The sequence below is a fragment of the Peromyscus eremicus genome, chromosome 1 (genome assembly GCF_949786415.1).
Source record: "Peromyscus eremicus chromosome 1, PerEre_H2_v1, whole genome shotgun sequence".
NCBI lineage: Eukaryota > Metazoa > Chordata > Mammalia > Rodentia > Cricetidae > Peromyscus > Peromyscus eremicus.
In genome coordinates, this window is record NC_081416.1 from 69,622,309 (window position 1) to 69,636,042 (window position 13,734).

The window sequence follows — 13,734 nt, forward strand, 5'->3', positions numbered from 1 at the left end:
GCTGTTCATGCTGAGATGGTCCATGATTCCCTTTCAACCCAGCTTGTTCTTGTAAGACGGGGACAGAAACATTCTCTCTGCTCTGAGCTCACTGTCTGTCCTGAGATTGTGCAGGTATGGTGCGAGGATGTCACCCGCATGCAGTGGTGGTGAGGGTACTGGAGGAAGATGGACACAGCTCTCAGGAAAGCATGTCCTTCCTCAGCTTCTCACTGCAGTGTGTGGCTAGCTCCATGAGCCTGTGTGATACAAGAGGATCCCACGTGTCCAGGCCCCTACCAAGTGGTTAGTTCAAAGGCGGCCCAGGAGCTTTCGTTGGGAGGGCTGTCTTAGGGATTCTATTGCTGTGAGGAAACATAACTATAAACCACTTGGGGAGGAAAGAGTTTGTTCCAGCTTACAACTCTGAGGTCACAGTCTGTTGCTGAGGGAAGCCAGGGCAGGAGCTGAGGCAAAAGCCACAGAAGAATGCTACTTGCTGGCTTGCTCCCATGAATTGTTCAGCCTGTCTTCTTATAGCATCCAGGACCACCAGCCCCGCAGTGGTACAGCACATAGTGAGCTGGGCCCTTCCACATCAATCATTGGTCAAGGAAATGCTCTACAGCCAAGAGGTGGAGGCCTGAAGGCAAGGCTTTGGGTACATAATGCTCACATAAAGGTCACATGGTTCCTGCACCCTGTGTTCCCTATAGGATCTGAGAGAGTTCCCCTGGCAAGAGGGACATCCACATCCTACCACACCGTGGACAGCCTCTGTGAGAGAGAAAGACTGCCTAGGAGGAAGAAGACAACTCTCAGCTTGAAATAATGGCCTGGACCGCCCAAGCCCCTCAGCTTAAGGAGGGAAAGGCGGCACTCCTGGCCAGAGACCTCCCTCCCTCTACATGGTGTGGGGCTTTAGGATGCTGGGAAACTTTATGTGCTTATCTGAAAGCTGTCCAGTTTCAATTTTTGTCTCCATGACAAGGAAACAGACCTTGCCCCTTCCCAGTGTCATGGTGGTGTAGTGTCCCCAAAGCTGGGTCCAGAGCATGAGACTTTGATGACTCCAGTCAAGAGGGAGAGGCTGACTGGGAAGAACAAAAGGCAGGAGCTCCCAGACAGGTGACCAACCCCAAAGGATCAGGTGCTGCTGTGCTGTGGGTGTCCAAACCTGCCCAGTCTGCTGTATAGACCGTTGGGAGGAAAGGTGCCCCAGCCGGGCTGCATCCTGGAGGACCAGCAGAGTTCAACGGAGAACACGCACTTGGGTACCATAGGGATGGCATCCATCCCTCTTCCATCTCCATATCGGCCCCATGGGAAGCTGGCCAGCATGACTATGCTGTGTTCCTTTTGGGTGTTGGCTCTCCAAGCCTCTGTGCACAGCCAGCCTTCACTTCACAGGTGCTGGGCTAGGCTGCCTGTGGTGACATGTTGTGTCTGCTCTAACGAAGCTTGTCTGAAGAGGGCAAAGCCAGCCACTAGTTAGCCATAGAGACCAGGCAGTGGTGGCACACGCCTTTAATCCCAGCACTTGGGATCTCATGCCTCTGCCTCCAGTCCTTGGGAAGCACACACGCCTTTAATCCCAGCACTAGGGAGGTTGAGACAGGAAGTGAAATGGCTGGGCGGAAAAAGGAATATAAGGCAGGAGGAGAGGGGAGCTTCTTCGTTTTCGGCTGAGGAGTTGGTGAGGTGAGATGGGGCTGTGGCTTGTTGTTCCTTTGTCTCTCTGATCTTTCAGCATTTACCCCAATATCTGGCACTGGGTTTTTATTAATAAGACCAATTAGAATTTGTGCTACAGCTGCCTGCTTGCTTTAGGAGTTCTTTGAGAAGTTCTTTCAGAACAAGACGCCTACACGTTTGCTCCTGTTTCATTTTATGCTGGCCTGTTTGTTTGGGGACCCAGTGCACACAGGGAGGCATGCCAGTGGGCCTGTGCCCTTTGTGGGTGAGTGAGCCTGCTGTGTGGCCTCAGTCTTGGGGCCTTGGGTTTGATCTAGAGGTATCAGGCTGCAATTAGCTTCATGTTGCCTTTATTTTTATTTTTAAATGGTGCCTGTTTTCTTTTCCACATCTCTAGTGTTTTGTTGGTTTTTGGTTTTTCGAGACAGGATTTCTCTGTAGCTTTGGTGCCTTTCCTGGACCTCACTCTGTAGCCTAGGCTGGCCTCGAACTCACAGAGATCCGCCTGGCTCCACCTCCCGAGTGCTGGGATTAAAGGCGTGCGCCACCGCCGCCCGGTTTCCTTTGCGTTTCTTATGTATATGTCTATGTGTTTGTTCCCATGTGCAAAGCATAGGACAACTTGCAGGGGTCGGTTCTCTCCTTCTACAGTGTGGGAGTTGGTCAAACTGAGGTCATGAGGCTGGTGACTTGACCCACCGAGCCATCTCACTGGCCAAGAGTTTTACTTGATGGGACACTTAAAGTGAGCTACACAGTTGCCCTTCTGGGTCTTAGAGTCAACTGAGTTCATACTAGAACCTTGATCTAGGAACCTGTGGTCTAGGAACCCCACCCCGCCCCACCCCCATTAGCTGGTAAAGCTGTGTCATGTCCTGCCTTGGACGTCACTGTTGGCTCCACCAGGCTTGAGTGCTCTCTGCTTGCCTTGGCATTGACCACTGAAAAGGTCAAGATGTGCTTGCCTTGGCATTGACCCCAAGATGTCCCCTCGCACCCTCCCCACAGTCTCCTCACCACACTTTTCCTCTCTCCTTACAGGTATCCGCCCCCAGATCATGAACGGCCCCCTGCACCCCCGCCCCCTAGTGGCACTGCTGGATGGCAGAGACTGTACTGTGGAGATGCCCATCCTGAAGGACCTGGCCACTGTGGCCTTCTGCGACGCACAGTCCACTCAGGAAATCCATGAGAAGGTAGGTTACAGCCTACCTCACCTGATCCCTCCAGGCCAACTGATGTCAGTAAGCAGATTATACACAGGAATGCCATGTTTGGAATTCCTGATGCCCTTAGTCCACTCTGCCACCCTCAGGCCCCTACTCCGCCATGTCGCCATCCTATATTTCTGCTAACAAAATCTCTGTGGGTACCCAGGGGCTCTGACCCGTGGCTCATGTCCCTGCCCACAGGTGTTGAATGAGGCTGTGGGTGCGATGATGTACCACACTATCACCCTCACCAGGGAAGACCTGGAGAAGTTCAAGGCCCTGAGAGTGATCGTGCGAATTGGCAGCGGCTATGACAACGTGGACATCAAGGCCGCTGGTGAGCTCGGTGAGTCAGAGAGCCTTGCTGGCTGCCTGGGGGCCATGCTCAATGGACAGGGTAAGGGGCGGGAGGCAGAATGCAGGGCAGGCAGTTGTCCTAGCAGCTGGTTCCTGAGGTGGTCTTGTTTCCTGTGGGAGGCTGTGGGAGTCTAGCTCCTACCTTTCCCACCTTTTCTAGAGGAGGAGAGAGGGATAACAAGAAAGTATCAGATAGAAAGACAGGAACACAGGATAGCTTCGGGAGGCCTGCATCAGTACCCAACAGCCCCGAAGGTTTATTCAAAAGGCTTTTTATACCATACCAAGGGGGAGAGGCAAAAGACCTCCCCCTTGCTAGATCAAAGCTCACCGCATAGCCAAGTGTAGACCCTCCCAAACACCTTGTAATCACACCTCTTGTCAAATCATCTCCTTACACTGCCCTGCTGGGTAAAGCAAGCTCAGATTCTCTGACCCTGAGTAATTGGGGCCCCCACAGTTTCTATTTCCCATGCAGCTGTATCTTTGCTCAGCCTCAGCTCCTAGCAGGTTCAGGGGCTGGAAGATCTTGAAGAGTTGTGCTCTAGTGAGTTCCTCTCACAGAGCACACCAAGCAGACCATCGCCTGCCACCAGGCCCAGGAGGCTTCCCAGAGAAAACCATAGGAGGCAGGTAGAAAGCCAAGTAGGAAGGTGGGGCACCTGAATGGCACAGGGGGCTACTCCCTGTCCACCCCCATGAGAATTGCTGTACACTGTCAGCCGAGCCCCCAGACACTGAACCTGGGCTTACGGGGGTCATTGGGAGAGGCCCCAGAGTCACAGTATTTGGTCTATTCCTGAAGGGTGTCACCTCTTAATTCATGAGGCTCATAAATTTGAAATAACTTACAATAACTGGAAACCCAGGTGCTGATGGCCGCCACAGCAGCCTGGCTGTGCTAATGCTCATGTCGTGGGGCCTCGGCCTGCCACCTGCTGCTGCCTCACCCCAAGGGCTCCTGGAACTCCTAGGACAGGAAAGCCAGGCGGGTGCAGTGTCTCCCACAGCCATCTCGGCACCAGGCCTGAAGCTAGACTTGGCAGCTCTGTCCATGGCCCAGGGAGGGATATGCTGGCCAGCCCTGACCTGATCCCGCTTCCCTTCACAGTCTGAGTGGGCACTTGCTTTAGTTGTTAGTTCTTTTGCATTTAGGGCAGCAGTTACCCTGAACCCGAGGGTAAGAAAAGGGCAGAGGAAGCTGAACCCGGGTGGCAGGCACCAGCCCGTGCCCACAGTCTGTTTGTTGGAGCAGACTCACAGGGTAACATGGGAGACACCTCAGGTAAAGGAGAAGCAGTCATATTCAGTCCAGGCTTTTCTCGAGAGTCCTGGGTAATGACGGCTTCCTGTGTCCCCAGCCTGACTAGCCATGTGCATTTCCCGTTTACAGCTGAGCTCCTCTTTGGCAACAAAGAAACTTGGTGTGATTGGTGTGAGGCCACATACTTGAATTTAATTAAAAAAAAAAAAACAAAAAAAAAACTACCAGATGTGGTGGTGTACACCTTTAATCCCAGCATGGGGGAGGCAGAGGCCACCCTGGTCTGCATAGCAAGTTCAAGGCCAGCCTCAGCTACTTAGTGAGATACTGACTTTAAAAAAAAAGAAAAACAGAAAGAAGTTTCCAAGACATGAGCAAGTGTGCTTATGTTTAAAAATATGTATCTGAGCCGGGCAGTGGTGGGGCATGCCTTTAATCCCAGCACTCTGGGAGGTAGAGGCAGGAGGATCTCTGAGTTCAATGCAGGCATGATCTACAAAGCGAATTCCAGGCCAGGTCTGTTACACAGAGAAACCCTGTTTAGAAAAAACAAACCAAAAAGGACATGTATGTGTCAGGAATAAAGCTGAATTCCCTGAGTTGGGACTGTGCAGGAAGACACACAGCTCTCTAGTCCATTGCCCCCCACGCCCCCCCCCCCAGTTCTGTCCATGGCCAGCCCCTCATCTCCAGTCCAAGAAACAGACTGTGTAGAACCAGAAAGGAGCCTTTCCCCATAGTCCTGGGGCCCAGAGCTTTGAAAAGTGTAAAGGGGACATGAGTGTCACACTGTCACTCTCATGGTCCACTGTGATTGGGGTGGGTGCTCAGAAGACATCTAGGGAAATGGACTTTCCTCCATAGATGGCCCCTGTCAGTCAGCCAGCAGACCCTTGGAGTAGTAAGACGAGTGGCAGGTGGCATGTGTGCCCTGTTCTGGAAGGGAGCACTAGACAGGGGGCCTAGCCGGTAGTGATAACTGGGTCTTATGGAGCCCTCGAAGTATAGGTGCGGCCTGTCAGGGGTTTAATGCAGAGGCAGCACTTACAGGCAGGACAGGTCAGAAACCCACTCTTGACCCTGGTGCTGCAGAGAACATGCATACTACCCGTGGTCTCTCCTCAGAAGGGTGTTCTGCTATGTGGAGCCACCGAGTGACTCCTACATATCTTCATTTAAAACCATGGTCTTTTTCTGTGGACATCAGAACCATGTGGGAATTAGCACTCGAAGGTTCTCCAGGGAGAACATGTCCTCAGAACCCTTCGGCATGTCTGCAAGAAGACCCACCTCAGTGATCAACAGACGGTTCCTCTTCTTGTCCCGTTATTAATAATTCCCATTTGTAACTACACTTGCTCCCAGGCTTGGGATCCGCCTCTCCACATGGGTGCTAGAGCCAAGAAGCTACACATCCACACTATAGTTTGGGCTGAACAAATATCCTGCCTTGGTCTCCCTCTTTCTGTGGAGCGCTGGGCATGCCTTTATCATATGGGGACCTGCCTGCACTGGTTGTCACTGGTCACCTAAGCTATGACAGCACTGAGCCACGGCTGGGCTCACACCAGAATCTCACTTAACCTTCCACTGGGCTTTTTCTCAGAGGACTGAAAATGGTCCCTAGTGCCCAAGGTTTCTTACATGTCACTGCAATCTAAGAATAGCCTGGGACTCTGTGCTGAGTCATTCCAAACGAGCAGGCCCCTCTGTTTCGCAGGATCACTGCCCTTCACCTCATGAGGAAGATAGCTTTCATCGCCGAGGTCCCTTAGCAAATGCCTGTAGTCCAGACAAGCCCACCGCAGGCAGGCTGCGGGGATGACCTACCTGCCTTCCTTCACACTGAGCTGTCTCTTCTCCTGGGAGGCATTTGCTCATCATTGGACCCCAGGGCAGCCCTGGTAGCAGGGTGAGACATAATACCACAGATCTAAGGAGGTTCAGGGGACAGTCATCTCCTTCCTGTCTAGATGATTTTCTTCCTATTCCCCAGTCTGGAAAAGCTCACAGAACCCAAGGCCACCTTGAGTAGCTGCACCTGCCCAGATGACACCTGTAGATCAAGAGGGAGCCTTTTGACCTGAGCAACAGGATGGCCAAATGTCTGTGCCACTGCTTAGAAAACTACCTGTCGGGTAGGTCCAGGCCACTTTTGAGCCTGCCTAGGGCTCCACATTCTCATCAGGGCCTCTGCATTCTCCTCATAACTAGGCCCTCCATGATGACATCTTGACCTTGGCCTGAAGAGTGGCAGGGAAAGTTAACTACCCTTCCTCAATACCCTCTGCTCAAGGGAAGCCAGTGCTCCACCCCTCCCAAGGGCTTAGGTTTTTTTTCTCTGAGGAGTTGAAGATCCACCTGAGGTGCCCTTAGGCCTAAGGCTCATTAGCAAGTCCCCCTAGCTGCCTCCTGTTTTTTGCCAGAATCTGACACACCATGAGCTTTAGGACCATGGATAGCTCTAAAATCAAGATCCTCCTACCTCCAGCTTTCAGAGTTAGGGTTAGAGGTGTGTGTCCGAGTGTTTGCCTTGAGCTGTGTGTGTAAATGGTAATTAGTGAGTAGGGTGTTGGTGTTTACATGAGGGTGCATAAGGCTCAAACAGTCTCTGTCCCAGATACCTCCAGAAGGAGCCTCGAAAAAGAGTCTGGGTTTCTGATGCCTCCACCCTTCAGTCCTGCCAGGCTAGAGCTGGGGCTCAAGCCCCCACTGGCTTTCTGCCTGCTCCAGGGCTCCTTTGGGCCTCAGGCCAGGGCTGGAAAGAAGGGGAGTTGGGCTGGCTGTGAGCGAAGACTTAAACCTAAAAGCCATGTTGGATTTGGGTTTAGTGGTGAGGACTCCCGAGTGTGAGAGCGAGCCTATCAAACGCTTGACTTGACCCTGGGTACAGAGTAAGTAGTTCTTCATTTCTAAGCAGGGTGCCTGGGAATCCTGGGGCTTTGCTGACCTCTGGGCCTGGCCATTGCCCTTTCAGGGATCGCTGTTTGCAATATCCCGTCTGCCGCAGTAGAGGAGACAGCCGATTCCACCGTCTGCCACATCCTCAATCTCTATCGGCGGAACACATGGCTGTACCAAGCCCTACGAGAAGGCACACGGGTACAGAGCGTGGAACAGATCCGTGAGGTTGCCTCGGGAGCTGCTCGGATCCGAGGGGAGACCCTGGGCCTCATTGGCTTTGGTATGTGCACCTCTTGAGATGGATTTGGTACATGGGGGTGGGGAGGAGGTCAGGGGTCAAGAGTTATAAGAGAACTTGCCCAGAGATGAGATCTGGGGCTGTTGTACAAGAATGTGCCTATGTTGCTGGTCAGTGACACAGCAGGAGGGCACCCTCTACTGTCACTGGAAAGGAGTGTGCTTGGTCAGTCTCCCTGAGGCAGAGGGTAAAGGGTTGGGTGGACAGTTTGTGTAACAGGTGGTTGAGCAGCAGCCCTGGGTCACAGGTCCTTGAATACAGATGGCACACCCCCCCAGCAGTCACATGAAGTCACTTAAAAATTCAAGCCTGAGGGTAATAATACCAGGCTGTGGGCTTGGAAATCTCTTGTGAGAATGGGACAACACATGATCTTTCTGGACCTGGTTGTTGCCATGGAGATACTTGAGCCGAGGCCCTGGGAGTCTCCAGTCAGTGTGGTAGGGGACCAGGGAAAGTTAAAGCAGCGATGGGGGATAGACTTGTGCCACTGCTGTCGTCCACGCGGTCTCAAATAGGACCACAGGCTGGTGGTCACCGCTTCCTAACTCCATAACTGCCTCCATTTCTGCTTCTGTAACTAGGGCTTGAAGTGGGAGCAGGGATACATGTTACTGCCTCTTGAGACTGAAAGGCATCATGAGGAACACGTGGGATAGTTCAGATTCTGGCTTCCAGAAAGTTTCCCAATTTGCATCACTTTTAGCTCAGAGCTGGCTGGGGGTTAGGGCTTCTGAGAGGCAGTTTGAAAAGAGGGAGAATTTGCTGGATGACCCCAGGGTTGCTCAGCTTTCTGCAGAGCATGATTCACTCCCCACCCCCACTCCCACCCCCAGCCTCCGGGTCAGTCAGGGTCTGAGTTCAAGTGATCAGATGCTGGGGAAGGCACTGTGGTGTTTCAGGGGTCTTCAGAAATGCAGGTACCATGTATGAACACTAGAGCACTCTCTGTTGGTACCCTCTGTGCTTCCTGTGGCTCTTAAGCTGCCGTCCCTTTTAGAAGCCCTTCTTGTGGCCTGCCATGGTCTCTGATCGGGCTGTGGAGCCTGTGGGCGGCTCTGAGCTGCTAGCCAACTGGCGGAAGTCCCTCACACCCTAGGGTCTTCAGATACACCAGTCACATGCGCTTCATGCTTGAACGTTGTTTGACTGAATGGTGTCTTTCAGCTTTCCCAAGCCCTTTCACTGGCTTCCCCTGCAGTCATGGCTGCTGCAGTCTCCATGGCCCCCCAGAACTGTAGTGGACAGACAGGAGGTTTGCCTTGAGCTGCCCAGAGCCTCAAGTGAACCTGAAGCTGGGGCTGAGCAGAGGTCTCTCAAGCAGCCTGCCTGCCATATTGATAAAAATTGTCTAGATATTTGCCTACCGGTATTTGCTTTTGTTTTGAATTTGGCACATGAGGGTTTATATATGGCATTGGGGGGAAAAGGGTGCTTGTTTATTAAAAACTGGGACATTTCACCTCGTGTCACCTTTACACAGGGGCCACACTTATCTGTGTGGACTGCCAAAGTGAGGGTTTTTTTTTTTTTTTTTTTTTTTTGTCTTAAGTGTGGCCCGTGCCCTGGGGTTTTCATCTGTGGGGACTGCGATGTTGACGGTCTTCTGAGTGCTCTGGGTCAGAGTAGAAGGCAGTGAAACTTTTGTGTGAGCTGATGAGACATACTCCCACTGAGAATGGCTGAGTCAGCACAGTATGTTTAGATCTGGCTTGGTGACCCAGGCACACCTGCCACCTTCGGAGGCCCTGGAACTATGAAGGCTTCAGATCACAGTATAAGGGAGGATGAGGAAGACTCATTTATCTTCTTGGGCACAGGCCACATGATAGGGCCCCTCAAATCCCACGTTTCAAGGACGTCACCGAGTCCCTGTCACCGCAACACTTCCCTTCCACTGTCCAGTCCTGCTTGGCCCTCTGCCACACACTACCGTGTGGCTAGTCCACCTCCTGGTCAGCTGTGTTCTCAAAGTGACATTGAGGGGATGACTTGGAGACTGCAGCTGTCCGTCTTTGTCAGAGTGGCCTCATTACTCCTCCGCAGTATTTGGAGCAAATAGCGAGCTAGCGAGCTAGTTACCAGACTAAACAGGAAATGGGCATCTTCCCTTCTAACTGTCCCCAATTTCAGAAACATTTATGTGGGTCTGCATGAGGTCACAAAACAACCAGAGTCGGTTCCCTTCTATCATGTAGGGCATTGTCAGACTTGGCAGCAAGGACCCTTCCCCCCTGAGCTACCACACCAGCCCCTGCCCACACATTTGAACAGGTTTTGTTGTTATTTTTGAGACTCTGTCTCACTATGTAGCTCTTGTTGTCCTAGAACTCACTCTATAGACCAGGCTGGCCTTGAACTCAGATCCACTTGCCTCTGACTCCCAATTGCTGGGATCAAAGGCTTGCGCTACTACTCCTGGCTTGAACAGGGTGTTAGATAAGGTATACTTGGTAGTCTGCCTAGTTGAATTCCAATCCAACATCCCTCAGTCCATTTTGCTTTCAAGCTAAATGAAATAAGAAGTGCTGTCGGGATCAGTGGCTTTGAGCAGAGATGGTCATTGTGAAGTTTGGGGTGCTTTCCTGCCCTGCTCTCTGACGTCCATTATAATAGGGAGAGTCCTGGACTCTGGGCTAGAACTGGGCTTCAGAGTCCCTCAGGCCTTAATGCAGTGGTGTATTCCATCATATGCCTGTAAAGGCAAATCCAACACACAGTAGGCTGGAAACATTGATGTTCGCATACTGAGAGCATCAAAGAACGACACTTCGTTAAGAAGCTTGCTACAGCTGGGCAGTGGTGGCACACACCTTTAATTCCAGCACTTGGGAGGTGGAGCCAGGCGGATCTCTTGTGAGTTCGAGGCCAGCCTAGGCTACAGAGTGAGGTCCAGGAAAGACACCAAAGCTACACAGAGAAACCTTGTCTCAAAAGAAAGAAAGAAAGAAAGAAAGAAGCTGGTGGTGTTATTTTATTTGTACTTTAATAAATAAAGCTTGCCTGGAGATCAGAGGAAAAAGCAAACCATTTTAAGTAAACAAAGAAGTCAGGCAACGGTAGACGTGCCCTTAATCCTATCACTTGGCAGACAGGGATCTGTATGGATCTCTGTGAGTTCAAAGCCACACTGGAAACAGAGCCAGGTGTGGTGGCACATGTCTTAAATTCCAACACTAGTTAACCATGGAGGTGACAGAGCTGGGCAGGAAGAGGAAGTGATGTAGCTAGACAGGAGAGCAGATCAGGTGGCAGAACAGCAAAGCATATAGGCGTGGGTAGACAGGAAGTCGCACACATTTGGAAGCTGCAGAGTTGGTGAGGTAAGGTTAGCTGTGGCTTTCCCTGTTTCCCTCATCTCTCTCAGGCTTTCACCCCTATATCTGGCTCTGTGGTTTTTATTTGATAAGACCATTTAGAAATTCATCTACAGAAGCTTGCTACAAGACTGGGAGCATATTGGTGATGTTTGGACCTGAGGGAAGGGCACGTGATGTCCATTAAAACATTTTAATTGGGTATTGGTTTGAAAATGTCCATGATTGCTGCTCTTCCAGAGGGCTCAAGTTTGGTTCCCAGCACCCTCACTGGGCAGCTCACAACGCTTATAACTCCTGCTCTGGGAAGGTTCCCTCCCTTCAGATAAACTCTAGCTTGTGTCAAGTTGGTATGAGACTAGCCAGCACAACTGACTCCTTGTCAACATGAGTATCAAACCACAACCCTTCCTTTCTCATTCATCCCCAAGATCTCATTAAAAACATAACTTTTAAAATCCCCCAGTCTTCACAGATTCAAACACGTTAACATTTTAGTACCTTTAAAATAGCCAATCTCTTAAAAATGCCAAGTCTTTTAAAATTCAAAGTCTCTCAGATGTGGGCTCCAGTAAAATCAAAAACTAAACACTCTTATTTCAAGAGGGAAGAACCAGGGCACTGTCAGAATCCTGTCAGAGTCGAAGAACCAAACTGCAGAAGTGTGAAAACTCCGTGTCCAGTGTCTGGGCTCACTCACGATCTTCGGGGCATCCCTAAGGGGCTCGAGCACTTCTCCAGCTCCACCCTCTGCAGCACATATGGCCTGTCTTCTAGGCTCTGGCTGGCTCCACTCCACTGCTGCTGCTGTTCTTGGTGGTCATCCCATGGCACTGGCATCTCCAAAATGCTGGGGTCCTCTGCTGCAACTGGGCTGCACTTTCATCAATAGGCTCTCCTCAAGGTGCCAAGCCTCAGCTTTACCATATGAGCCCTGTAGTACCAGGCCTTCAACTGCCACTGAGGCTGCACCTTCACCAGTGGCCTCTCCTGGCCCCTCTCGGGCCTCTCACAGTGCCAAGCCTCAGCTGCTCTCCATGACCCCTTCATGCCTTCAAAACCAATACTGCCTGGGTGACTCTTACACTACCAAGTTTGGCTGCCAGCATGAAGTACAACCTTGGCCACCTTCTGTGTGCTGACTCTCAGGAAACACTTCCCAGAAGACTTCACAAACTTAATGATGCTGGTCTCTTCTTCACCACTGATTGTTAGCTCTAGTTAACCAGTATCAGTTGTCCCAGTAACACAGTTAATCATGGCTGATCAGAACAACAGAATCTTTATTCAAAAGAGCAAACAGCCCTGATAAGGGTTTCTCTGTGTAACCTTGGCTGCCCTGGAACTCCCTCTGTAGACCAGTCTTGCCTCAAATTCAGAGATCCTCCTGCCTCTGCCTCTGATTAAAGGCGTGTGCCACCACCACTGGGCTGACTCTCAACATTCTTATCTTCCAAGCTCCTAAAGAATGGCTCACTGAGCTCTCAACAGTTGATGGCTTTTCTAGCCCAAAGTTCCAAAGTCCTTCCACAATCCTCCCCCAAACGACATGGTCAGGTCTGTCACAGCAGTGCTCCACTATCCTGATACCTACTTGTCTTAGCAATGATTATTATTGCTGTGACAAAACACCATGACCAGAAATAAAGTTGGGGAGGAAAGGGTTTACTTTACACTTCCTATCACTGTTCATCATCAAAGGAAGTCAGGACAGAAACTCATAAACAGGGCGGAAACCTGGAGGCAGGACCTGATGCAGAGGCCATGAAGGAGTGCCGCTTACTGGCTTGCTCAGCATGCTTTCTTATAGAACCCAGGACTACTTGCGCACGGACGGCATCACCTACAGTGGTCTGAGTCCTTCCATCAATCACTAAGAAAATACATGACAGCTGGATCTTAATGGAGGCATTTTCTCAATTGAGGTTCCCTCCCTTCAGATAACTCTAGCTTGTGTCAAGTTGACATAAGACTAGCCAGCACAGATACCCTCTTCTGGCCTCAGGGTACCTGCGCTCAAATGCACATCCCCACAGGCATATACATAATTAAAAAAAAAATTTTTTTAAAGCCCCGTAGTTGATCTAAACATCATCACAGTTGGAGGACACACTTTCGCATGGTAACTTGGTAGCACTTCCCCAGCAAGCAAGCGGGGAGACAGCACCCAGGATCTGCATGACTTACTCACCTGAATATTCTGTCTCTGCACAGGTCGCACAGGGCAGGCAGTTGCTGTTCGAGCCAAGGCCTTTGGATTCAGCGTCATATTTTATGACCCCTACTTACAGGATGGGATAGAGCGGTCTCTGGGCGTGCAAAGGGTCTACACCCTGCAGGACTTGCTGTATCAGAGCGACTGTGTCTCCTTGCACTGCAATCTGAATGAGCATAACCACCACCTCATCAATGATTTCACTATCAAGCAGGTAATTGGACAGTAAATTCACCCAGACCAAGCTTACACTCTGCCAGAGTTTAACAGCACGAAGAGGGGATGGAAGCGGGTTCGTGGGCACAGTGGTGTGCAGGGAAGTGTCCCTGGGACGAATCAGTAATAGGGATTGTGGCCCAGCTGGCTCCCTTCCATACCTCACAGCCCTGGGAAGAAGGGAAACTTTCCTGGGTTCCATTTCTTCCCAACCCCTTTCCCTGAACTGCCACTCAGTTAAACATCAGACAAAGCATTTTAAGCCTCCTTCCAGAGAT

At 51.1% G+C, this 13,734-nt stretch overlaps 1 protein-coding gene across 10 annotated transcripts in view; it reads left to right on the forward strand.

Annotated features, from left to right (window-relative positions):
* Positions 1 to 13,734, forward strand: part of Ctbp2 (C-terminal binding protein 2) — a 139,454-nt gene that overhangs the window by 121,158 nt on the left and 4,562 nt on the right. For 9 of the 10 annotated variants that reach the window (XM_059265271.1, XM_059265264.1, XM_059265303.1 and 6 more), the window contains 4 exons: positions 2,716 to 2,870; positions 3,087 to 3,231; positions 7,484 to 7,690; positions 13,240 to 13,454. In XM_059265271.1, coding sequence (XP_059121254.1) covers positions 2,716 to 2,870; positions 3,087 to 3,231; positions 7,484 to 7,690; positions 13,240 to 13,454 — 722 coding nt within the window. Of the gene's footprint in view, positions 1 to 92; positions 115 to 2,715; positions 2,871 to 3,086; positions 3,232 to 7,483; positions 7,691 to 13,239; positions 13,455 to 13,734 lie in introns of those variants that run through there. The other variant, XM_059265319.1, reaches the window with a different exon arrangement.